The 26,128-nt window shown below is 38.4% G+C and overlaps 1 protein-coding gene across 1 annotated transcript; it reads left to right on the top strand.

The window, feature by feature from the left end:
* The first annotated feature begins 14 nt into the window (after window positions 1-14).
* Window positions 15-24,501, top strand: RIDA (reactive intermediate imine deaminase A homolog). Its single transcript, NM_001309285.2, is given in 6 exon segments — window positions 15-190; window positions 6,811-6,916; window positions 14,465-14,519; window positions 14,997-15,065; window positions 16,086-16,141; window positions 23,487-24,501. Coding segments are annotated over 6 exon segments (414 nt in total). The 5' UTR covers window positions 15-125; the 3' UTR covers window positions 23,550-24,501.
* Window positions 24,502-26,128: the final 1,627 nt, after the last annotated feature.

Genomic DNA, 26,128 nt, shown 5'->3' with positions numbered 1-26,128 from the left:
AGCGAAACCACCGGGAGACGCGTTATTGCAGGGAGTCTGTACTGAGCTGGTTAGCCGCGAGAGACGGGAGTCGGGGTAGTGTACGGAGTTGTTCTCTCATAAGGATCTCGAGAAAAGGATTAGCCATGTCGTCCTTGATTAGAAAGGTGATCAGCACCGCGAAAGCCCCAGGGGCCATTGGTCCCTACAGGTAACAAGGCATGTGGGAACACGGACCGACTCCGGGCGTGCAGGGTCGGGGGTTTGGGACTGACCACTCCGGGTCAGAGCTGTGGTGGGCCTCGGGGTCATCGGCCAACTTCATCGACGCGCCAGGAAACTGCGTCCGGGAAAGGGAGCGCGCACCCGGAGACCCACGGCTAGTTAGGAGCCCCACTGCTCCCCGGGGAACTTTAACCCGAGCTGGGGCTGCCTCGCTTGGTTATACGCTCCCTTCGGTTAGAAGCGGTCCATTTTTTGTTTGTGGACTTTTTTTTTTTTTGTAATAGCTTTATCCAGATATAATTCACATGCCCGTAAAATCCACCCCTTTAAAGTGTACAACTCAGTGATTTTTTTATTGTACTCGCAAAGTAGTACAGCCATCGCCACTATATAATCTCAGAAAATTGTCATCACCCCAAAAAGAAACCCTATACCCATTACCAGCCACTCTCCCTTCTGCTCTTCGCCCAGCCCCTGGTAGCCACTAGTTTACTTTCCGTCTCTATGGATTTGCCTGTTCTGGACATTTCCTTTAAATGGAATCCTACAGTATGTGGTCATTTATGACTGACTTTTTTCACTTAGCATAATATTTGGTCCAACCCACTCCTTATTTAAAGGAGTAATCCCATCCACAGATGTGGGTGTCCTGGGGAGGGCTGAGTTCTTTTCACAGAAATACTTAGCAAATCCCCGCACATCTCAGAGAGACACTGGTTTTTACAGTAATGCATAAATGCCTTGTGATGTTTATGAATTCATTGCCCATGCTTACTTCCCACTAGTAAAATCAAATACAAATCACAACAAAGATCATATTCTAAGATTGCCTGACATGCTGTAGCTAAATATGTGTATACTGGTCAGAAAGTGTACCCTGTGTACATTTATTTCCACTTGTCAGAAGCCCTGTTAAATAAAAAGGTTAATTCCCTTTTTTGGCTTGAGGAAGATTAGCCCTGAGCTAACATCTGTGCTGATCTTCCTCCACATTATGTGTGGGTTGCCGAGCAGCATGGCTGGCAAGTGGTATAGGTGGGCACCCTGGACCCAAACCCATGAACCAGGACCGCCAAAGCACACCTCCTCAAAACTTAACCAGCAGGCCACCGGGCCGGCCCCCCTAATTCTCTTTTTTTTTAAGTTTATTTTAAGATGTTGCCACTTTATTGGATCTTTTCATATGCACTCTTAGAGACTTTTTTTCTTAATATAATTTTTATTTTTAACTCTTCACTAAAGTATGCCCTGTAACCCTTTCTCCATTTTTCCTTTTTAAATGTATAGTTTATAGTGTCTGTTCACTGTTAAAATTAGAACTACAGCTAGAAACACTTCTACAGCTGACACACTTGGGCTATGACAGACATGCATTGAGTACCCTACTGTATGCTGCGTACTGCAGGGGATACAAAAATGTTTGAGAGCAGTCCAGTGTAAAAGACATTCACACATATGAGGGAAAGAAAAAGAAACATTTTAATTTAGTCCATGCTGTCTGGCAGGCACCATGAAAAGCACCTTCTTCTCTAAGTCCTATCCCTTTTACAAAAAGAAAACTGAAGCTCAAAGTGACCTTGTCCAAGGTCGGACAGTCTGTAAGTGACAGAGCTTTGTTTGAACAAGCCCTAGCTCCCCCTTCTATACAACACTGCCATGAGAAATAGCACTTATAAGTAACAGAACAGTAATTATTATAGTAGGGTTAAAAACTGCAGTGGGAGTGAGGGAGCATGGGGGAGGGGAAGTGGCAAAAGAGGAAAATGATGCTAACTTGGGGCAGAGGAAGAAAAAGATTTAGGAAGGCTCCTTGTGAGAGGTAGTGCTTGAGTTGGGTTTGAAAGTTGGGTTTGCCATTTATAGTACTGTTGTGAGGTTTGATGGGGTTTTTTCAGTGAGGAACATTGGGCCTGAGCTAACATCTGTTGCCAGTCTTCCTCTTTTTTGCTTGAGGAAGATCGTTGCTGAGCTAACACCTGTGCCAGTCTTCCTCTATTTTGTATTATGGGATGCTGCCACAGCATGGCTTGATGAGCTGGTGTGTAGGTCCACACCAGAATGTGGGCCACCAAACCCTGGGCCACAGAAGCAGAGCACACAATAGCACAAACTTAACCACTACGCCACCAGGTGACCCCTGATTTTTAAATTACTTTGTTGAGGACTTCAACAGGAAGTCATGGAGTGAAGGGCATTCTAGGTGAAAGGAATGACAGGGCATAGAGGTGGAGGAACACATGGCATAAAGACTTTTTAGAGGCTGTTTTAGTAATCCACATACCACTTTTACTCTTCTTTTTCATTTGCCAAATCTTTGTACCACCTATCTTAACACTTTTCCTTGAGGTGGCTCACTTTTTTTTTTAACAGATTTAAAAAGGAAACTTTACAGCAGTGCTCTAAATAGAAAGCAACCCAATAGAAGGTAACAGTAAAAAAATAAATTAATTAAATAAAGTGTTATTAAATTCTACTAGATATGTAGTTGGCTCAGAACCCAAAACCTGCTCTCTTTTTGTTGAAAGTGATAGGTTTCTTTAACTTGTTTTCTAAAAATGTTATTTTTTCTCCTTCATGTAATCAGAGGATTGAAGTCATAATTGCTAACGTTTATTGATGCTTACTCAGCTTGGGCACTGTTCTGGGCTCTTTATGTGCACGGTTACTATTATAGTCCCCATTTTTCAGATGAAGAAAATAATGTACGCAAGGTTAAATAATTTGCTCAATCACACCACTAAGAGCTGGTGTGATGGAATTTGAACTTAAGCAGTGAGCTCCAAAGCTCAATCTTAATCATTTAGTTTACTGTCCCCTGCACAGAAGAATTGAAAAAGAATTGAGAAGAGAATCATTTCCTTACTGTGATTCAATGTCTGTGTATTATCTACGCTTTGTGAAACACCAGTTGAGTGGAACTTTGAATTTTTGTTTTGCCTTTTGCTAAAAATTAACTTTTAGCAAGGTCTGGATTGGAATGGTTCCCAATGCTAGACTGAAGAGCGTAAACTTCGTTTGGTGTGCAGTGAGGGGCTATCAAATGCTTTTGAAGAGGAAGTGACATGATCAGATCTCTTTTAAGGAGAGAATTCTGATAGTAATTTGGAGAAGACATTAAGAATAGTTAAAGGAGTCTTACAGTAAAAGTAAAAATCAGTAATCTTTCCTCCTTCTGTCCTGATCCCTCTCCTTCAACCGCCCAGTGGTTTGCTTCAGAACGAAAGCTACCCTTAACAAAAACCAAAACCAAGTGACGGTAGAGCCTGGAGCATACACCTTCTTGAGTGTGTACTTTGTCCAAGAAAGAAAGCATGGCAGTGATATCCCTACCTGACTCGGAGGTGGGGGTCAGCTATCTTTATAAAGCTGCAAGCAAAAAAGGAGGGAATCATTATACAAATTTACCAGCATGACTTGAGAAAAGACATCAACCAGCTTCTTTATGTGGAGACTTTCTAGGACATTGTGCCTCTTGTGCTTTTTTGCATCCAAAAATGGCCACTAGAAATGGTGCTAATTTTCAGTATTTTATGTTTAAGAAAAAACTGCACTCCAGCTAACTAGTTATATCCTGATAAAGTTAATTGGACATGTTTTAAGAACCATTTGGAAACAAGAATTTTTGTGCGTGGAGTTTGTAGTGAGTATACTTTTTGAAAATGCTGAGTCTTCTCCAGGAAGAATTCAAATGTGTCGAACCTTCAGTCCCTGGCATTGGGATGGATGGGGTGTGGTTACTAAGTAACTAATCAGCTCAGCACATTTCAGAAATACTCAGGGACAGAACCTTGAGAGATTTCAACATCACATTACTATTGCATTGCTTTCTGATTTGCTAACACACCGTCCAAATAGTCATAAAATTTTATAAATGAAATAAATAAAATGAAATGATAGTCCATTTGGCATAGATTATGATATGAGAATACTAGGATGCTTTTGAAAGTATTATTACACTTTGACCTGGAAGTAGGAAATACACTTTAAAATTTCCTGGAGCCTAATGACTTGTCAATGGATATCAGGATTCTTATACTCAGGGTCAACTATCCAATTATTTTTATGAACAATCTCTTTACTGATCTATGAGGTAACTCACATAGCTCATACAGTGTCAAAGGTCCAGGGCTTACTTTTTAATTTTCTGAGAATAAATGAGTTCCTTTTTACTATTGTAAAGTTTTTGATCAGTGATAATGCATATGGGCTTAAACTATGATTCAAATCTGGGGAGAGTTAAAGGTACTTTGCCAAGGGCCTAGGGTAGCCTGATTTTACACAGGACAGTTAATAGAAACAACGTTAGCTGATAATATTCAACCTAAGAAAAGCTTCCACAGTAACAAACTCAATAGATCTGTTTGTGGGCCAGGGTGAAAGCCAGATAGTTGAGAAGAATTCCTAGACTTTCTAAATCTTGTTGCCAAGTTTAAATCTACCTTCTTCGGCTCTCCAAAGCCCATACTAGGAGCCACACTATAAACCTTTGCGGTTCAGAAGAAAGAAAGGCTTAGTTACTTGCCCAGGGAAGCCGATGTATTTGTGCGTGATGGTTTTCGGTGTAGTTTGTTTACAATAGCAAAATATTGGAATCTATGGTCACTAAAGTACGCCCATACAGTGAAATACTATGCAGCTGTTAAAAGAATAAGGCAGCATTCTACAAATAGTTATGGAAAGATCATGATATACTGTTGAGTGAAAAAAAGCAAAGTATTGAAGAGTGTTTAATATACTGTATGTTGTGTAAACGGGGGGAGAAAATTTATGTTTGTTTTTCTTCACATATTTCTTCATATATATAAAGTTTCCAAAGAAACTTGGGAAGAATATATAAAGAAGAGCAATGATTCTCTGTAGGGCAGGGATCTGAGCAGATGGAGGATAAGGATAGAAGGGAGACTTTTCATTGTGAAGCTTTGTATATTTTCTGGATTTTTGAACTATATGAATGTTCTCTTATTCAAAAAATGATGAAGAAAGATGATAAATTTTATATTTAAAATTATAAACTGAAAAGATATGGTCAAGAAAATCGGGAAACTTCATAAAGTAAAAGATAGGAAAGTTTGGAGCATGTTGGAAACAAAATAGAGAGAACTAGAAGATCAGAAATGAAAATATCCTGTTTCTAAATGAGCATAGAAATGGTAAAACAAATTTTACTTCTAAATTTAAAGTGATATTAAGGTTTCTTTATCAATATTTTTTAAATGGGATACTTAATGCCACGGAATCGTATACCTAAAAATGGTTAAAATAGTAAATTTTATGTTATATATATTTTACTGCAATGAAAAAGAAAGAGACTTTCTTTATCCAAAAACTAATAAATTTCCTTTTAAGTTGATTTGTTTGACTCTTTTTAGGGCTCACTGTAGCTTACTTTTTTTCCTTTTGTCCTTATCCTTATTTTATGATTTTATCTTAGCCTGATTTTATCCTTATTCTGAAATTTAGCATCCTCATTACAGAAAAATTCAGTTTGGCAAGTAAACACTCTGCAGAAATGAAGTGTATCCTCACAGATAGATCCTTAATTTACCCTTCAACAAGCAGTGGTTAATCTTGTCTGAGAATAATTACTTATTTTCTTACAGTGCTCTTGGCATTGCATTTTTTTTGTTTTACAGCTTTTTTGAGGTATAAGGTACATATAAAATCCACCCATTTTAAGTGTAGCGTTCCATGAGTTTTCAGTAAATGTGTATAGAGTCATGCATCTACTACCACAGCCAAATTTTAGAACAATTCCATCACCCCCCCAAAATGTCCCTCATACCCATTTGTGGTCTATCCCCACCCCTACCCCTGGCCTCAGGGAGCTACTAATCTACTTTCTGCTGCTATTATTTTGTGTTTCCAAGAATTTCATCTAAGTGGAATCAATTAATATGTAGTTTTTAGTTGGGTCTATTAGTGGGTGGTTTTATTCGTTGTTTTTTTGTTTTTCTTTTTTGCTATTATGAATAATGCTGTTATGAACATTCATGTATAGTCTTTGGACGTATGTTTTCATTTCTTTTGATTAGTTGCCTGAGAAAGAAATTGCTGGGTTGTATGTTTAAATTTTTAAGAAACTGCCAACCTGTTTTCCAGAGTGGCTGTACGATTTTGCATTTCCATCAATGATGTATGAGGGTTCCAGTTGCTCCACATCCTCACCAGTACTTGTCAGTGATGTCTTATTGTGTATAGTGGTATCTTATTGTGGTTTTGGTTTGCATCTCTCTAATGACTAATAGTGTGGAGCATCTTTCATGTACTCCTTAGCTCTTCATTTTTGAAGTATTTGTTCAAATCATTTGTCAATTTATTATTGAATTGTCTTCATATTATTGAGTTATAAGTTCTTTATATATTCTAGATACAAGTCCTTTGTTAGATATATATTTTGCAAATATTTTCTCCCAATCTGTGACTTGCATTTTTATTTTCTTAAAGATGTCTTTCAATAAGCAAAAGTTTTTAATTTTAATGAAGTCTAATTATCAATTTTTTTATTTTACATTTTGTGCTTTGTGTCCTAGCAAAGAAATATTTTAGCATTGAATTTTATGTTTATATTTATATTTTTTATATACACTGGATTTCTATTCATTGCAGTCAAGCCGTGTTAGTGGACAAGACTGTTTACATTTCAGGACAGATAGGCATGGACCCTTCAAGTGGACAGCTTGTGCCAGGAGGGGTGGCAGAAGAAGCTAAACAAGTAAGTCATTTTCCACATTTGATGTTCTCTTGTCTACTATTTTCAACATTGAGGAGTATTAAGAATTCACTTTGCTGTTTTATTTTATACAGATTACCAGATAAATGCTTTTTTAAGTGACTTACTGATTGATTTAAGACAGTGTTATGTCTTAAAAGTTGGAAATCTAATGAATCATTTGACAACCAAACAAAAAGATTCCACCTTTCCAAGGTGACTTTAAACTTGAATTATTGGATACTAACTGAACTTATTGTGGTAATCATTTTCACAGTATATACATACATCAAATCATTATGTTATACACCTAAAAGCAATACAATGTTATATGTCGATTATATCTCAATAAAACTGGAGGGGGGAAATTCTAAATTATTGAAATCAGATTACATCTTGCAACTTTCACATGGATTGGGAAATTTTCTTATCAGGGCAACTGACCTGGAGAAAGAAAAATTAAAAACACACTACCATAGAAGTAAACGTCAACATTTTTTGGCAAGAGAGAAATATCAAATAGTACCATGTATGTTCATTTAAATAAGAATGGGGAATACAATTCTAACCCAATAAATAGAATTAAATTATAATGTAATGCATTCACTGAGTCATTTGTAAAAAAAGAAAAAGATAGAAAACAACCTTAGTGTCCATCCATGGGGAACTAGTTACCTAAATCATGCTAGATCCATACAACTAAATTAATATGGAAAGATCTCCAAGATAAATTGTTACGTGATAAAATAAAACCAAGATGCAGAACAGCATGCATAATTGCTACCATCTGTGTATGTGTGTGTGTCTCAGGATATATACATTTATGCTGGTACAAGCATTGACTGTCTCTGGAAGGATATACAAGAAACTAGAAACAGTGCTTACCTCTGATGTAGGAAACTGAGGAGAAGGGGAGTAAGGGTTGGGAGACATCGTTTCACTGTTCATGCTTTTTTACACCTTTTGAATTTGTTTGCCATAATCATGTATTACCTGTTTAGAAAGTTATTTATTTTTTTTATTAATGTTATGATAGATTACAACCTTGTGAGATTTCAGTTGTACATTATTGTTAGTCATGTTGTGGGTACACCACTTCCCCCTTTGTGCCCTCCCCCTACCCCCCCTTTTCCCTGGTAACCACCGATCAGATCTCCTTGTCAATATATTAACTTCCACCTATGAGTGGAGTCATATATATGAGTTCGTCTTTCTCTGACTGGCTTATTTCACTTAATATAATACCCTCGAGGTCCATCCACGTTGCTGCGAATGGGCCAATTTTGTCTTTTTCTTATGGCTGAGTAGTATTCCATTGTGTATATATACCATATCTTCTTTATCCAATCATCAGTTTCTGGGCATGTAGGTTGGTTCCACGTCTTGGCTATTGTAAATAATGCTGCGATGAGCATAGGGGTGCAAGGGACTCTTGGGATTTCTGATTTCAGGTTCTTAGGATAGATACCCAGTAATGGGATGGCTGGGTCATAGGATATTTCTATTTTTAACTTTTTGAGAAATCACCATACTGTTTTCCATAGTGGCTGTACCAGTTTGCATTCCCACCAACAGTGTATGAGGGTACCTTTTTCTCCACAACCTCTCCAACATTTGTCGCTCTTGGTTTTGGATGTTTTTGCCAATCTAACGGGTGTAAGGTGATATCTTACTGTAGTTTTGATTTGCATTTCCCTAATGATTAGCGATGATGAACATCTTTTCATGTGTCTATTGGCCATATTTATATCTTCTTTTGAGAAATGTCTGTTCATGTCCTCTGCCCATTTTTTTATCGGGTTGTTTGTTTTTTTGTCATTAAGCCGTGTGAGTTCTTTGTATATTATGGAGATTAACCCTTTGTCGGATAAGTGGCTTGTAAATATTTTTTCCCAATTAGTGAGCTGTTTTTTTGTTTCAATCCTGTTTTCCCTTGCCTTGAAGAAGCTCTTTAGTCTGATGAAGTCCCATTTGTTTATTCTTTCTATTGTTTCCCTCAACTGAGGAGTTATAGTGTCCGAAAAGATTCTTTTGAAACTGATGTCAAAGAGTGTACTGCCTATATTGTCTTCTAGAAGACTTATTGTTTCAGGCCTAATCTTTAGGTCTTTGATCCATTTTGAGTTTATTTTGGTGTGTGGTGAAAAAGAATGGTCAATTTTCATCTTTTGCATGTGGCTGTCCAGTTTTCCCAGCACCATTTGTTGAAGAGACTTTCTTTTCTCCATTGTAGGCCCTCTGCTCCTTTGTCGAAGATTAGCTGTCCATAGATGTGTGGTTTTATCTCTGGGCTTTCAATTCTGTTCCATTGATCTGTGGACCTGTTTTTGTACCAGTACCATGCTGTTTTGATCACTGTAGCTTTGTAGTATGTTTTGAAATCGGGGATTGTGATTCCGCCAGCTTTGTTCTTTTTTCTCAGGATTGCTTTAGCAATTCATGGTCTTTTGTTGCCCCATATGAATTTTAGGATTGTTTGTTCAATTTCTGTGAAGAATGTTCTTGGGATTCTGATTGGGATAGCATTGAATCTGTAGATTGCTTTAGGTAGTATGGACATTTTAACTATGTTTATTCTTCCAATCCATGTGCATGGAATGTCTTTCCATCTCTTTATGTCGTCGTCAATTTCTTTCAAGAAAGTCTTGTAGTTTTCATTGTATAGCTCCTTCACTTCCTTGGTTAAGTTTATCCCAAGGTATTTTATTCTTTTCGTTGCGATTGTGAATGGGGTTGAGTTCTTGAATTCTTTTTCTGTTAGTTCATTGTTAGTGTATAGAAATGCTACTGATTTATGTATGTTGATTTTATACCCTGCTACTTTGCTGTAGTTGTTGATTATTTCTAATAGTTTTTCTATGGATTCTTTGGGGTTTTCTATATATAAGATCATGTCGTGTGCAAACAGCGAGAGTTTTACTTCTTCATTACCTATTTGGATTCCTTTTATTTCTTTTTCCTGCCGAATTGCTCTGGCCAACACCTCCAGTACTATGTTGAATAGGAGTGGTGAAAGTGGGCACCCTTGTCTTGTTCCTGTCCTCAGAGGGATGGCTTTCAGTTTTTGTCCATTGAGTATGATGTTGGCTGTGGGTCTGTCATATGTGGCCTTTATTATGTTGAGGTACTTTCCTTCTATACCCATTTTATTGAGGGTTTTTATCATAAATGGGTGTTGGATCTTGTCGAATGCTTTCTCTGCATCTATTGAGATGATCATGTGGTTTTTGTTTTTCATTTTGTTGATGTAGTGTATCACGTTGATTGACTTGCGGATGTTGAACCATCCCTGTGTCCCTGGTATAAATCCCACTTGATCATGGTGTATAATCTTTTTGATGTATTGCTGTATTCGGTTTGCCAGAATTTTGTTGAGGATTTTTGCATCTATGTTCATCAGTGATATCGGCCTGTAGTTCTCCTTCTTTGTGTTGTCCTTGTCAGGTTTGGGGATCAGAGTGATGTTGGCTTCATAGAATGTGTTAGGGAGTTCTCCATCTTTCTCAATTTTCTGGAGCAGTTTGAGGAGAATAGGTATTAAGTCTTCTTTGAATGTTTGGTAGAATTCTCCAGAGAAGCCGTCTGGTGCTGGACTCTTATTTTTGGGGAGGTTTTTGATTACCGTTTCTATTTCCTTACTTGTGATTGGCCTATTCAGATTCTCCATTTCTTCCTGATTCAGTTTGAGGAGGTTGTAGGAGTCTAGGAATTTGTCCATTTCTTCCAGGTTGTTCAGTTTGTTGGCATATAGTTTTTCATAGTATTCTCTTATGATCCCTTGTATTTCATTGGTATCTGTTGTGATTTCTCCTCTCTCGTTCCTAATTTTATTTATTTGAGATTTCTGTCTTCTTTTCTTGGCGAGTCTGGCTAAAGGTTTGTCGATTTTGTTAATTTTTTCGAAGAACCAACTCTTTGTTTCATTGATCCTTTCTATTGTCTTTTTTGTTTCAATATCGTTTATTTCTGCTCTTATTTTTATTATTTCCCTCCTTCTACTGACTCTGGGCTTTGTTTGTTCTTCTTTTTCTAGTTCTGTTAGGTGTCGTTTGAGGTTGCTTATGTGAGCTTTTTCTTGTTTAGTGAGGTGAGCCTGTATTGCGATGAATTTCCCTCTTAGGACTGCTTTTGCTGCATCCCAAATGATTTGGTATGTCGTGTTCTCATTTTCATTTGTTTCCAGATAATATTTGATTTCTTCTTTAATTTCTTCAATGATCCATTGTTTGTTCAGAAGCGTGCTGTTTAGACTCCACATTTTTGCACCTTTCTCTGATTTTTTCTTGTAGTTGATTTCTAGTTTCATAGCATTATGGTCAGAAAAGATGCTTGATATTATTTCAACTCTCTTGTATTTATTGATGTTTGCTTTGTTTCCCAAAATATGGTCAATCCTTGAGAATGTTCCATGTGCACTTGAGAAGAATGTGTAACCTGCTGTTTTTGGATGAAGTGTTCTATATATATCTATTAAGTCCATCTGGTCTAATTTTTCATTTAATTCTATTATTTCCTTGTTGATTTTCTGTCTGGATGTTCTGTCCATTGGTGTTAATGGTGTGTTGAGGTCCCCTACTATTATTGTGTTGTTGTTGATGTCTTCTTTTAGTTCTATTAAGAGTTGCTGTACAAATTTTGGTGCTCCTGTGTTGGGTGTGTATATATTTATAAGTGTTATGTCTTCTTTGTGGAGAGTCCCTTTTATCATTATATACTGTCCCTCTTTGTCTTTCTTTATCTGTTTTGCTTTGAAGTCTACCTTGTCTGATATTAGTATAGCAACACCTGCTTTCTTTTGTTCATTATTAGCTTGGAGTATTGTTCTCCATCCCTTCACTCTGAGTTTGTGTTTGTCTTTGGGGCTGAGGTGTGTTTCCTGGAGGCAGCATATTGTTGGGTCTTGTTCTTTGATCCATCCTGCCACTCTGTGTCTTTTGATTGGGGAGTTCAATCCATTTACATTTAGAGTGATTATTGAGATGTGGGGGCCTACCACTACCATATTATGTTTTGTTTTCCGGTTTTCTTCAATTTCCTTTGTTTCTCGTCCCATGGTTTAATCTGTTCTGATGAAGAGCTGCTACTCTCTGTTGTTGTCCTTCTACTTATCTCCTCTGCTCTTGGTTTTGTAGCCCCTTTCCTTTTTTTGATTTTTCAGGAATGAGGGTTTTCCTGAGGATTTCCTGAAGAGGAGGTTTTGTGGCAATGAACTCCCTTAATTTTTGTTTATCTGGGAAAGTTTTTATTTCTCCATTGTATTTGAAGGATATTTTCGCTGGGTAGAGAATTCTTGGCTGTAGGTTTTTGTCCTTCAGATTTTTGAATATATCGTTCCACTCTCTTCTAGCCTGTACGGTTTCTGCTGAGAAATCTGCTGATAGCCTGATGGGGGTTCCTTTGTAGGTTAGTTTCTTTTGCCTGGCTGTCCTTAGTATTTTCTCCTTGTCGTTGACTTTTGCTAGCTTCACTACTATATGCCGTGGGGTTGGTCTTCTTGCATTGATAAAGTTTGGAGATCTATTGGCTTCTGTCACCTGAAGATCCATCTCTCTCACCAGATTTGGGAAGTTCTCAGCCATTATTTCTTTGAATAGGCTTTCTGCCCCTTTCTCCTTCTCTTCTCCCTCTGGTATACCTGTAATCCTTACGTTGCATCTCCTAATTGTGTCTGATAATTCTCGGAGAGTTTCTTCATTTCTTTTTAGTCTTACTTCTCTCTCCTCCTCTGCCTGCAGCATTTCTATATTCCCATCTTCCAAATTGCTAATTCTTTCCTCCATATTATCGGCCCTACTGTTCAGTGCATCTAGATTTTTCTTAATCTCCTCTATTGTGTTCTTCATTTCCAGTATTTCTGTTTGGTTCTTCTTTATCGTATCAAACTCTTTTGTGACATAGCTCCTGAACTCGTTGAGTTGTCTATCTGAATTCTCTCTTAACTCATTGAGTATTTTAATGATGGCTGTTTTGAAGTCATCGTCATTTAGGTTATATATTTCATTTTCTTTGGGATTGTTTTCTGTGTATTTGTTATTTTCCTTCTGTTCTGGAGATTTAATGTATTTTTTCATATTGCTTGATGTTGTAGATTTGTGCCTCCGCATAGAGATAGAGTTTAGTTGCTCCTTCCACTTGTTTCTGCTGGTGTGGTGGGGCAGCAGCTGTTTAAACTGCACCAACCAGGAACCCTATCCGCAGTTGCTAACTGGGCCTGGGCCCCTCCTTGTAGTCACAGTGGTCCTTTGGATTCCCTCTTCTGCCGTGGGGGCCGTCACGGGGGGGCTTCAGGCTGCTGGTGCCTACTGTTGCAGCCCACCTAGACGTGCTCCCTCCTTGGGGTCTGCAACAGTCTTATGGGCTTTTCCAGCGGCCAGGGGTAGGATCACTTATATTTGCCGCTCCGTCACTCTCGGCACCCACAAAATCTCACTTGTCCAGTATGGGTCGCAGCAGAGCTATTGGCACCTTCTGCAGTCTGTGGTTAGCTCACCCAGCTATGCTACTTTTGTCCCGGGGTCTTCCAGCCTTGTGGCTGCCAGATGGGTGCTCTCTACTAGTGCTGTGCAGAGGCTTTCGCTGAGGCTGCTGTGAGCCTGTAGGGTTTCCCCCTAGGCTATGGAGCTGGGTCGCTGGAACTCCACCCAGCCCCAGTCCTGTTCCCCAGGAACTCGGGGAGCCCTTTGCCCTGTCTGGGGGATAGCCGAAGATCCTGATTTCAGTGGTAGCTGGTCAGCTGCTGCCCTGCCTGATATACTCCTCTCCGGGACCCTCCCGGTGTTGTGGATGCTGGGCATAGCCCCTCCGCTAATGGCAGACAGAAAGTTTTGTCTGCTGCCCTGGCGGAACTCTGGAGCTTCCCCTCCGGGCCGCGGAGCCGGCCTCTGGAGCTCCACCCAGCCTCAGTCCTCTCTGAGATCTCTGACAATCCCTTGTCCCACAGGGCAGGCAACGGCTAGAAAGTTATTTTCTAAAAAACAAAAGTATCTTCAAATATTATAGTGTGACAAGTAAAGTGGAGAGGAAAACTGAAGTGAAAAAATAATAGGTTATGGACAGCGTGAAAAAATGATGTTTGTTTGAAAGCCAGAGTGCCAAACATAAACATGATTTACTCATATTGTTTTTTGAGAAAAAATAAGAGAACTCTTTAAAATCAAATATTGCTTTAACAGAAAACATGTTTTAATGCTTACTTGCTCATACTTATCTTCAAAGTGTTATAGAGTTAGGAACCGTAGAAATTCTTTCTGTTTCAGCTTAGTCAACATTGAGAACTTCACACATTCTAGCACTGAGGAAGAAACTTCAGTCCAACCCTTTTTACTCACAAAAGGAGACAACTGCTCACTGTGTTTCAGAAAGATTCGTCTGTTAAAGGAAAGCCAAGAGGCAATTCACTTGTATGGAGGTGGCCTAGAAAAAGTAGAAAAGGGAGAATTTTTCTGGAGCATAAGCTATTTAAGGAGGTATTAGTAAAAGATGATTAATTGAATTGAGTGAAAGCTTTAATATAACCTCAGTGACTTAGGCCTTTCTTGCCTTGGTTCACAGGCTCTTACAAACATGGGTGAAATTCTGAAAGCTGCAGGCTGTGACTTCACCAATGGTGAGCAACTTGATATTACTTCACATTTCTGTTTGATATTTCTTTGATCTTTTTGAAGAACGCATGGCATCCAATAATGTGTTATGCAATATCTTTATTGTTATTTTTTTAAAGAAAGTTTAGCCCTGAGCTAACATCCACCACCAATCCTCCTTTTTGTTGAGGAAGATTGGGCCTGAGCTAACATCTGTGCCCATCTCCCTCTATTTTGTATGTGGGACGCCTGCCACAGCATGGCTTGATAAGCAGTGCATAGGTCCCTGCCCAGGATCCAAACTGGTGAACCCCAGGCCGCCAAAGCAGAGTGCATGAACTTAACTGCTACACCACCAGACTGGCCCCTACTGCTTTTTAAACTTATTTTAATTTCAGTCCCATTTTAATCAAGACAGTCACAGAACCATATACCGTTTTTCAAGGGAATGTTTTTGTTCAGACCAAGTAGCTGAACCTAATGACAATGTATGTATCTTCTAGTGGTAAAAACAACTGTTCTGCTGGCTGACATAAATGACTTCAATACTGTCAATGAAATCTACAAACAGTGTAAGTAATTTGACTTTATTACTGTTTTCCATTTTAAAGAGAAGCGAATCTGTTAACTTTAATGAGTGTCCATTATGAAATAAGACTGAGAGGAGATCCTAAAGAAATTGTCGTAGATCCTGCCCTAAAAGAATGAACAGTCTGATTGTAAACATACGCCCCCATAAGAAAGATCCAAGACATTTCTATTGTGATCCCTAGAATAATATCCTACAACCCAGCAAATCCATTTTCCTAAAGCTTTTGTTACACCCTTGTCAAGTTTTCTAAGACGTCCTAATAATTTTTTAACTCATAGATTGTATTGATTATTGCTATGATGCAGTCTAGCCACCATCTCTATTCTGGCTCTCTCAGAGCCATCATTAGCTGGTTAGTTACTTAACATTTCTATGTCTTGGTTTCCTCATATGCAAAATGGGGTAAAACCCCATAGGGTTGTTGGAATATTTAAATGAGTTAATATAACATGTAAACACATTAGAACATATGCTGGTGTGTTGTAAGTACTGAGTAAATATAATCTATCATTATTAACATTGTTGTTCTAGTGGAGAAAATGGGTGTCCCTACCACCTGGTGAAATGAGACAGGTATAACATGGGCAAAACATCATTACTTATTCTCTGCTAAGGAATTGGCTAGAGAAAACCAAAGTTAGCAGAGAAGCTTCCTGCCAAAATTTCTGGAGATGGGCAGCTGTTCCCTATTTAGGTAGCTGTCTTTTAGGATCACTTCAAAAACAAAACCCCGTTCACATCAAACAATATCAAAGTGTCAGAATATGTGTGTATTTTCATTTTTTTCCAGAAAGCTAAGGCATTTCAAAAAGTATTAAATGTCGTAGGAATCATATGGCAAAGTATTTTATCAAACAAATGTGAACGTAAACTTCTTTTTTCAATGTTGCTTATATCTAAGAACTGACTCATCTATGAAGCACTCACCAGATCCTTGATTATGCAGTGTTGAGTAACAATACAATGTCTGAAAACTAAAACAAAATTCTTTTCAATTTAGATTTCAAGAGTGGTTTTCCTGCCAGAGCTGCTTACCAGGTTGTTGCTTTGCCCAAAGTAAGTACACTTTAAAATGGCTAATGTACACACTTTTAAACTTCTACATTGTTTTCTGAACATAACAAGCTAAGCTCTGTGGATGGAAGTTTTTAAAAAGAAAAAATGAAATACTCCCTGCTTTTCAGGAACTTAAAGTCTAAAAAGAACCACCCAATATTAGATGCATGGGGAAAAAATTAAGAGACTTAAGAAATTTTTAAAAATTTGTCTTAAAAAATTAAGAAAATTAGGAGTGATGTCAGCATTGTGGTGGAGTGAGCTCTTCCCTTAGTCTCTTTCCCCTAAGATACAACAAAAAGGACATTCATAAACCAACAGAGGACATTCACACAACACGATAGACGTCTATGAGATCCACAAAGCCCTGTTTCTGAAGATGGGGCTGCTGGACCTCCCCAGGAGGCAGTAGAAGGTGATAAGGGGCTTGCCTTTCTCTCTAGTGTGGCAGCAACCTAGGGGCGGGAGCTGGCGGCAGCTGGCTTGCAACCCTGAGAGGAGAAGAGAGAGAGAAGGCAGCCCTCTGTGGGAATGCTTGTACACTAGGAGTTACCTCCCAGTCTGTGGGAACACCCCACACTGAGGCAGCTAAGCAATCGCAGGGGCAGCTACACCAAGCCAGGCGGACAATGAGTATAGCCAGAGTGCAGGGGATCATGCACACGAAAGAAATCACCCCTCCTCCCCGCTTGGTGCACCAGCTTGGCCCAACAGCCTGAGTGCCTGCACATGCGATTGTAAAGCAGCAGCAGCAAGCAGGCAAATGCAGATGGATCCTGTCAGCACAGCTTCCAAAGAACAGGCATAGCTGCCAGAGTTCTGGCAGGCTCAGAACACACAGCTTCTGCTCTATCTCAGTGGCAGCAGGTGAAATCTGAGGCCAGATACTACCACTATGCAAAGGCACAAATCCACCCCATCAAATAATATGAAGAGGTATATTAATACTCCAGACCAGAAGGAAAGTGGCAAGCACCCAGAAATCAATCCTGAAGGCATGGAAATTTACAATCTAAATGACAGAGAATTAAAAATAGCTATCATAAAAAAACTCAACGAGTTGTAAGAATACTCAGACACTTCAATGAAATCAAGAATAAAATTAATGAACAGAGGGAATTCTTCACAAAAGAGATTGAAACTATAAAGAAAAACCAGTCAGGAATGTTGGAGATGAAAAACACAATGAATGAGATGAAGAAAAATCTCAAGTCCTTAAATAACAGAGCTGATGTTATGGAGGACAGAAGTAGTAATTTAGAGGACAGAAATACAGAAATGCTTCAGATGGAGGAGAGACAACTAAGGCTAAAAAGAAGTGAAGAAATATCCAACTCAACTAGGAAATGCAACATAATGATTATAGGTATTCCAGAGGGAGGAGATAGGGAGAAAGGAGCAGAGAGCTTGTTCAAAGAAATAATAGCTGAGAACTTCCCAAACCTGGGGAAGGAGCTGGAATTACAGGTAAAAGAAGCTAATAGAACTTATAAATACATCAGTGTAAAAGGACCTTCTCCAAGGCATGTATTAGTAAAACTGGCAAAAGTCACTGACAAAGAAAAATATTAAGGGCAGCAAGGCAGAAGAAAATAACCTACAAAAGAACCCCATCAGGGTTTCAGCGGATTTCTCAGCAGAAATCTTACAAACTAGGAGAGAGTGGAATGATATATTCAAAATTTTGAAAGATATAAACTTTCAGCCAAGAATACTCTATCCACTGAAAACCTCCTTCAGATATGATGGAGAAATAAAATCTTTCCCAGAGAAACAAAAGCTAGGACAGTGCATTGCCACAAAACACCCCCTACAAGAAATGATCAAGAAGGCCCTCATACGTTTACAAACCCTTGAGCAAAGAGATAAATAGGTAGACAAAATCAGAAAACTGCAGCTCTCTATCAGAACAGGTTAGCAAACACTTAATTTTAACATTGAAGATGAAGGAAAACATCAAAAATAAATGTAATCACTTCATTTTAACTTCATACTCACAACACAAAATGGAATAAGTTGTGACAACAATACCTTAGCTGGGGAAGAGGAAAAGGGTGGAACCTGCTTAGACTAAGGAAATAAGAGGCTATCAGAAAGTGGACTGTCTCATCTAAGAGATTTTTTATACAAACCTCATGGTAACCACTAGACAAATAATCAGAACAGAGACATAAGTAATAAATAAAGAGAAAACCATCATAGAGAACCACCACACTGAATTGGCAGTCCAAAGTATACAGGAGAAGAAACAAGGGAAATATAGAACAACCAGAAAACAAGTGATAAAGTGGCAGCATTAAGCCCTCATATATCAATAATCACTCTAAATGTAAATGGATTGAATTCCCCAATGAAAAGACACAGAGTGGCTGGATGGATTAAAAAACAATACTCAACAATATGCTGCCTCCAGGAAGCACATCTCAGGTCTAAAGACAAACACAGGCTCAGATTGAAGAGATGGAAGATGATATTCCAGGCTAATGGCAAATGAAAAGAAGTGTCACCAGACTTATATCAGACAAAGTAGACTTCAGGATAAAAAGGCAATGAGTGACAAAGATGGGCAGTATATAATGATACAAGAGACACTCCGCTAAGAGGACATAACACTTATAAATATGTATGCACCTAACACGGAAGCAACAAACTATATAAAGCAACTATTAACAGACCTAAAAGGAGATATTAACAGCAACACAATAATAGTAGGGGACCTTAACACCCCAGTTACACCAATGGATAGATCATCCAGATAGAAAGTCAACAAGGAAATAGTGGAATTAAACAAAAAACTAGACCAGGTGGGCTTAATAGATATATAGAGAGAACGTTCCATCCAAAAACAGCAGAATACACATTCTTCTCAAGTGCGCATGGAACATTCTCAAACATAGACCATATGTTGGGAAACGAGGCAAGCCTCAATAAATTTAAGAAGATTGAAATCATATCAAGCATCTTTTTCAACCAATGCTATGAAACTAGAAATCAACTACAAGAAAAAAGCTGGGAAAGTCATAAATATACGGAGACTCAACAACATGCTACAGTGTTCATCATGGATCATTCAAGAAATTAAAGGAGAAATCAAAAAATGTCTGGAGACAAATGAAAATGAAAATACACCATACCAGCACATATGGGATGTGGCAAAAACGATCCTAAGAGGGAAATTCATAGCAATACAGGCCCACCTTAACAAACAAGAAAAATCTCAAATAAGCAATCTTAAACTAACCCTAACAGACCTAGAAAAAGAAGAACAAACAAAGCCAAAGTCAACAGAAGGAGAGAAATAATAAAAATTAAAGCAGAAATAAATGAATTTGAAATAAAAAAACAATAGAAAGGATCAATGAAACTAAGAGCTGGTTCTTTGAGAAGATAAACAAAATTGACCAGCTCTTAGCCAGACTCACTAAGAAAAAAAGAGAGAAGGCTCAAATAAAATTAAAAATGAAAGAGGAGAAATTACAATGGATACCACAGAACCACAAAGGATGATAAGAGAATACTATGAAAAACTATATGCCAACAAATCGGACAATCTAGAAGAAATGGATCAATTCTTAGACTCATACAACCTCACAAAATGGAATTAAAAAGAAATAGAGAATCTGAATAGACAAATCAGAAGTAAACAGATTGAAACACTAATCAAAAACCTCCCCAAAAATAAAAGTCCAGGACCAGATGGCTTCTCAGGAGAATTCTACCAAACATTCAGAGATTTATTACTTATCCTTCTTAAACTATTCCAAAAAATTGAAGGAAGCAGAACACTTCTTAACTCATTCTACGAGGCCAACATCACCCTGTTCCCAAAGCCAGACAAGGACAACACACAGAATGAAAACTACAGGTCAAGATTGTTGATGAACATAGATGCAAAAATCCTCAACAAAATATTGGCAAACTGGATACAGCAAAGGATTGTCTCCCATGATCAAGTGGGATTTATACCAGGGATGCAGGGATGGTTTAACACCTGCAAAACAATCAATGTGATATACCATATCAACAAAATGAAAAATAAAAATCACATGATCATCTCGATAGATGCAGAGAAAGCACTTGACAAGCTCCAACACCCATTTATGATGAAAACTCTCAATAAAATGGATATAGAAGGAAAGTACCTCAACATAATAAAGGCCATATATGATAAATCTACAGCCAACATCACACTTACTGGTGAAAAACTGAAAGCTATTCCTCTGAGAACAGGAACAAGACAAGGGGTACCCATTCTCACCACTCTTATTTAACATAGTACTGAGGTTTGGGCCAGAGCAATTAGGCAAGAAAAAGAAATGAAAGGTATCCAAATTGGAAAGGAAGAAGTGAAACTCTCACTGTTTGCAGATGACGGGATTCTGAATATATAGAAAGTCCTAAAGAATCCATTGAAAAACTATTGGAAATAATCAACAACTAGAGCAAAGTTGCAGTGTACAAAATCAACTTAAAAAATCAGTTGCATTTCTATACTCTAATAACAAATTAATTGAAAGAGAACTCAAGCAGATAATCCCATTTACAAATTGCAACAAAAAGAATAAAATATCTAGGAGTAAATTTAACCAAGGAGGTTAAAGACCTATACAATGTAAACTATAAGACGTTATGGAAAGACATCGATGATGACATAAAGAAATAGACAGATATTCCATGCACGTGGATTGGAAGAATAAACATATTTAAAATGTCCATACTACCTAAAGTAATCTACAGATTGAGTGCAATCCCAATCAGAATCCCAGTGACATTCTTCAAAGAATCCTAAAATTCGTATGGGGCAACAAAAGACACAAATAGCTAAAGCAATCCTGAGAAAAAAGAACAAAGCTGGAATTATCACAATCCCTGACTTCAAAATATACTACAAAGCTATAGTAATCAAAACAGCATTGTACTGGCACAAAAACAGACACACAGAGCCATGGAACAGAATTGAAAGCCCAGAAATAAAACCACACATCTACAGACAGCTAAACTTCAATGAAAGAGCTAAGAACATACAATGGAGAAAGGAAAGTCTCTTCAATAAATGGCGTTGGGAAAACTGGACAGCCACATGCAAAAGAATGAAAGTAGACCATTATCTTTCGCCATACACAAAAATTAAAATGGATTAAAGACTTGAAGGTAAGATGTGAAACCATAGAACTCCTAGAAGAAAATATACGCAGTACACTCTTTGATGTTGTCTTAGAAGGATCTTTTTGAATACCATGTCTACTCGGACAAGGCAAACAAAAGGAAAAGTAAACAAATGGGACTTCATCAGACTAAAGAGCTTCTGCAAGGCAAAGGAACAAAATGAAAAGACAACCTACCAAGTGGGAGAAAACATTTGCAAATCATATATCCAACAAGGGGTTAACCTCCAAAATACATAAAAGAACTCACACAACTCAGCAACAAAAAAGCAACCTGATAAAAAATGGGCAAGAGGATATGAACAGACATTTTTCCAAAGAAGATATACAGATGGCCAATAGGCACATAAAAAGGTGTTCAGCATCACAAATCATCAGGAAAATGCAAATCAAAACTACACTAAGATATACCCTTACACTTGTTAGAATGGCTATAATCACCAAGACAAAAAGTAACAAATGGGGAGGTTGTGGAGAAAAGGGAAGCCTCATACACTGCTGGTGGGAATGCAAACTGGTGCAGCCACTACAGAAAACAATATGGAGAGTTCTCAAAAAATTAAAAATAGGAATACCATATGATCCAGCCATCCCACTACTGGGTATTTATCCAGAGAACTTGAAATCAACAATTCAAAGAGACTTATGCACCCCTATGTTCATTGCAGCATTATTCACAATAGCTATGACATGGCAGCAACCCAAGTGGCCAAGTGATGAAAGGATAAAGACGATAATAAAGAAGATACACACACACACAATGGAATACTCCTCAGCCATAAAAAAAGGCAAAATCCTCCCATTTGCAACAACGTGGTTGAACCTGGAGGGTATTATGCTAAGCAAAATAAGCCAGACGCAGAAAGACAAACATCATATGATTTCACTCATATGTGGAAGATAAACAAACACATGGACAAAGAGAACAGATTAGTGGTTACCAGAGGGAAAGGGGGTAGGGGGTGGGTATAAGAGGGTACAGGGGCACATACATGTGGTGATGGACAAATAATAATGTACAACTGAAATTTCACAATGTTATAAACTATTATGACCTTGATAAAATATAAATTTTTTTTAAAAGGACGCCCTCCAACAAAATTAAGAAAATTAAAAATTAAGGCCACACATGAACACAACAGAATCAGAGTACTTAAATTGTGAGAAAAAGCAAAATAGCAGCTATATTGTTGTAATGTTACTTAGGGACTATAAACAAGTCAGTTTTGTGAGTTCTGCAGAAAAAATTTCACTTGGCTCTTGTATAATAAAAAGTCTAGACCTTCCGTTAGAAAAATAGTCTCAACACCAGTGGCTCACATATTTCTTACCATTTTTACTTTGGTTTTCTATTATAACTAGAAGCTCTTCCTGTGCCCTTAGAATCATGATATTCCTACCTATAAACAAGCAACTCTTACTGACTTTCACTTGTAATTCTCCACTAAAAAAGGATTTATCTCCTTTGAGTGGTATTTTTATTGCTTTAATTGGTCGTTACTTGGAATTGTCAGTATCATCAAACTTACTAAGATATTAGGTATAGCAGAAAGAGCTCAGAACTTGGAATCACAAGACATAGGTTTGAACCACAGCCATTTAGCTTTGTTTCCTGGGACAGGTTAATTAACCTTTCTGTCTAAGCTTCAGTGTATCGTTCTGTGAATTGAGGAGAGAACACTTGTCTAACAGAGCTGCTGTGAGAATCACATAAGCTAATGTAGACAAATGTGTTCAGCAGGGTAACCTGGCCAGCATAGGTTCTTAGTGAATATGTCATCCTCCTTTGCTTCTTTGAAAAGTTTAATATTAAAAATGCTGTATTGGGGGCTGGCCTGGTGGCACAGTGGGTAAGTTCGTATGTTGTACTTCAGTGGCCCAGGGTTCACCAGTTTGGATCCTGGGTGCGGACCTACACACCACTTGTCAAGCCATGCTGTGGCAGGCATCCCTGCCACATATAAAGTAGAGGAAGATGTGCATGGATGTTAGCTTAGGGCCAGTCTTCCTCAGCAAAAACAAAATAGGAGGAGGATTGGCAGCAGATGTTAGCTCAGAGCTAATCTTCCTCAAAAAATAAAATGCTGTATTGCTGTTAGTTACATATGTTTTTAGGGGATGTTACTGGAGTCCTCTCAATTTGTACAAAATGATCTAAACATTGCTTGTTTTCTTTGCAGGGAGGCCGTGTTGAGATTGAAGCAGTAGCTGTCCAAGGACCTCTCTCAACAGCATCACTCTGAGTGGGCCCAGCATTATTTAGTCTAGAACGTTAATAACGTTTTTTAATTAACATCTTAATTTTTACAAGTGATGTTGTACAGTGTGAGATTGACGAAAACATCTGAAAGTATTATGGAAATGTCATATAATAATGGGAATTGAACATGAATTGAAGATTGTTGATGGATCCAGCTACTGATGTTATAAATAACATTTATGCACACTTGTATTACTGGATGTGGGAAAAAGTCATGCATTACCTAGTAACTCACATAAATAAAAGTGAAGGGAAATAACATGTAGGAAAGATGAGTTACTACTCCTGAGAAATAATAAAGAGCTCACTTAATTCAGTTAAATCTTATTACTTTAATGATGTGAAATATTTAGGTCTCATGTCAGATAAATGATTCTGCTTTTACTTGAGTAAAATTGAAGTATTCAAGTTTGAATGGTAGAGGTAAAGGAGAGGAAAGTGGACCAAAATTCTATATGGATGATATGTTTCTAATGGAAGTAAAATAGATGTGCAGATTTTCCTTGATGTGATTCTGTTCACTTAATTTTTAACAGTTTCATTTATATATTACCTAATTAAAGGGGGGACTGGATCATGAAGTTAAAACTCCAACTATTTTTTTCTAAAAACTTACTTCTGACTTCGTACTTTTTACTCTGTTGGAATTAGGCTATGGATAACCTTTTTGTATTCATTCTTTAAAGTCTTTTAACATTTTTAGACAACAACTACATGAATAACTCCTTGTTGTAGAAGAAATTCCAACACAGTGTTATATAGATTAAAAAGTAAAAGGGTTGGGTAGAGGGGAAGGGGGTTAGGAGAGGGCGAAAGGGGTAAAGGGGCGCATATATATGGTGATGAATAAAAACTAGACCGTTGGGAGTGAGCAAGATGCAGTCTATACAGAAACGGATATATAATAATAGACACCTGGAATTACGCAATGTTATAAACCAATATGAGTTCAATAAAATAATTTTTTAAAAGTATGCCCTTTAGTCATTCTTTATTCCACTTACCTCCACAAAGGGAACCACAGCTAAGAGCTTTGAGTGTAACCAGTGGACAGTTTTCTATTCATTACAGACTGGTTTAGCTAGTTTTGGTTTGGCTTATTTACATAAATGGGACTTTATACGTTATTCTACAGATTGTATACATTATTGTATACATAATATGTACATTATTCTACAGATTGCTTTTTTCTGTCTTGAAGAGCTTCCATATAAATACATCTAGATCTATCTCATTTTTAAAACTGCTGCAGAGTGTTCTTTCGTGTGGACATACATTAGATGATTTAACCATTCCTCCAAGCACTTTGTTGTTTTTAAAATTATCCTATTACAGCAGTGCTGCCATAACATTCTTACACATACACATATTCTTACATATACATATTTGTTTCAGGTTATTTTTAAAATGTCATGCTAATTTGAAAAGCTCAGTCAACTGAAAAATAATGTTAGAAGCAGTTAGGAACAGCAGTTTTGAGATCTCATCAAGATGGTGGTATAGGCAGACTCTGAACTCATCTCCTCCCATGAACACAACCAGGTTACAACTATTCTTGGAAAAATTACCCTGGGGAGAAAACTGGAAGCTGGGTAAAAAGAACCCCAACAACAAATGACAGTCCTGACTGAGGTGGAAGAGGCAGAAATTCCCTCTGGAGAGAAAGAAAGCCACTTTCGCGAGTGGCAGAGCTTCACAGACAGCTGGGAGGGAGGCACCCTGAGGTAGGCAGCCCTCCCTGGAGAAGTGGAGACCTTAGAAACATCGTTCAGATTCAGCACGACTGAAACAAGTGTCCTACTGTCTGGCTTTGCTGGCTATTAACTGCAATGGGGGAATATCCCCAGAAAAGCTATCAGATGAAAGCCAAAAGAACCTGGCTCTTAAAGGGCCCGCACACAAATTCACCCATCTCAGAGCAACCTAAAATCACCAAAAAGAAAGGTGCGCAGTCCTTTAGTGAAAAGAGATTCATCTGGTGGGCTCTGGGTGCATCTCGGTGAGAGGTAAGAGCTCTCCAGAGACTGAGACATTGGTGGCAGCCACTGTTGTGACCTAGTACAGGCGTGCTGATACAGACAGTGGAAGATGCCATTGAAATTCTTCCCCTGGCCTGTTAGCCGACAGGTCTGCCACACCCACTAGAGTGCAGATTTAATCCAGTTCAGGCAGCCTGCACTAGGGACTGGCCCCATGCAACAGCAAGCCCTCAGGCTACTTGTCAGCCTGCATAGACTGGCTGCCTTGATCCTCTACAGGCAGGTGAGTGTGTCCACCTCTATGGGGCAGGGCCTGTATGAGGACCTGGTGAACTGTAGGGGGCATTGGTGGAGAGGTCGGGACCTCTGCAGTGGGGTGACTGGGTACACTCCAGGGGGTCAGGAAGTGTGCACAGACCAGGGCTGTGTTGACAGTGTGTGTGGACCTGTGGTGGGTGGGGCTTAGTGGCAGAAAACCTGTGCTTCACAAACAGCCACAAAGAAGATCAGCTCCACCTTCCAAAGCTTGAAACAATTGGGTACTCCCATCCCTGGGGCCAGCCCCACTCAGCTGCAATACTAA

The sequence above is a fragment of the Equus caballus genome, chromosome 9, assembly GCF_041296265.1.
Source record: "Equus caballus isolate H_3958 breed thoroughbred chromosome 9, TB-T2T, whole genome shotgun sequence".
Classification (NCBI taxonomy): domain Eukaryota; kingdom Metazoa; phylum Chordata; class Mammalia; order Perissodactyla; family Equidae; genus Equus; species Equus caballus.
This window is presented reverse-complemented; position numbering and strand designations above follow the sequence as displayed.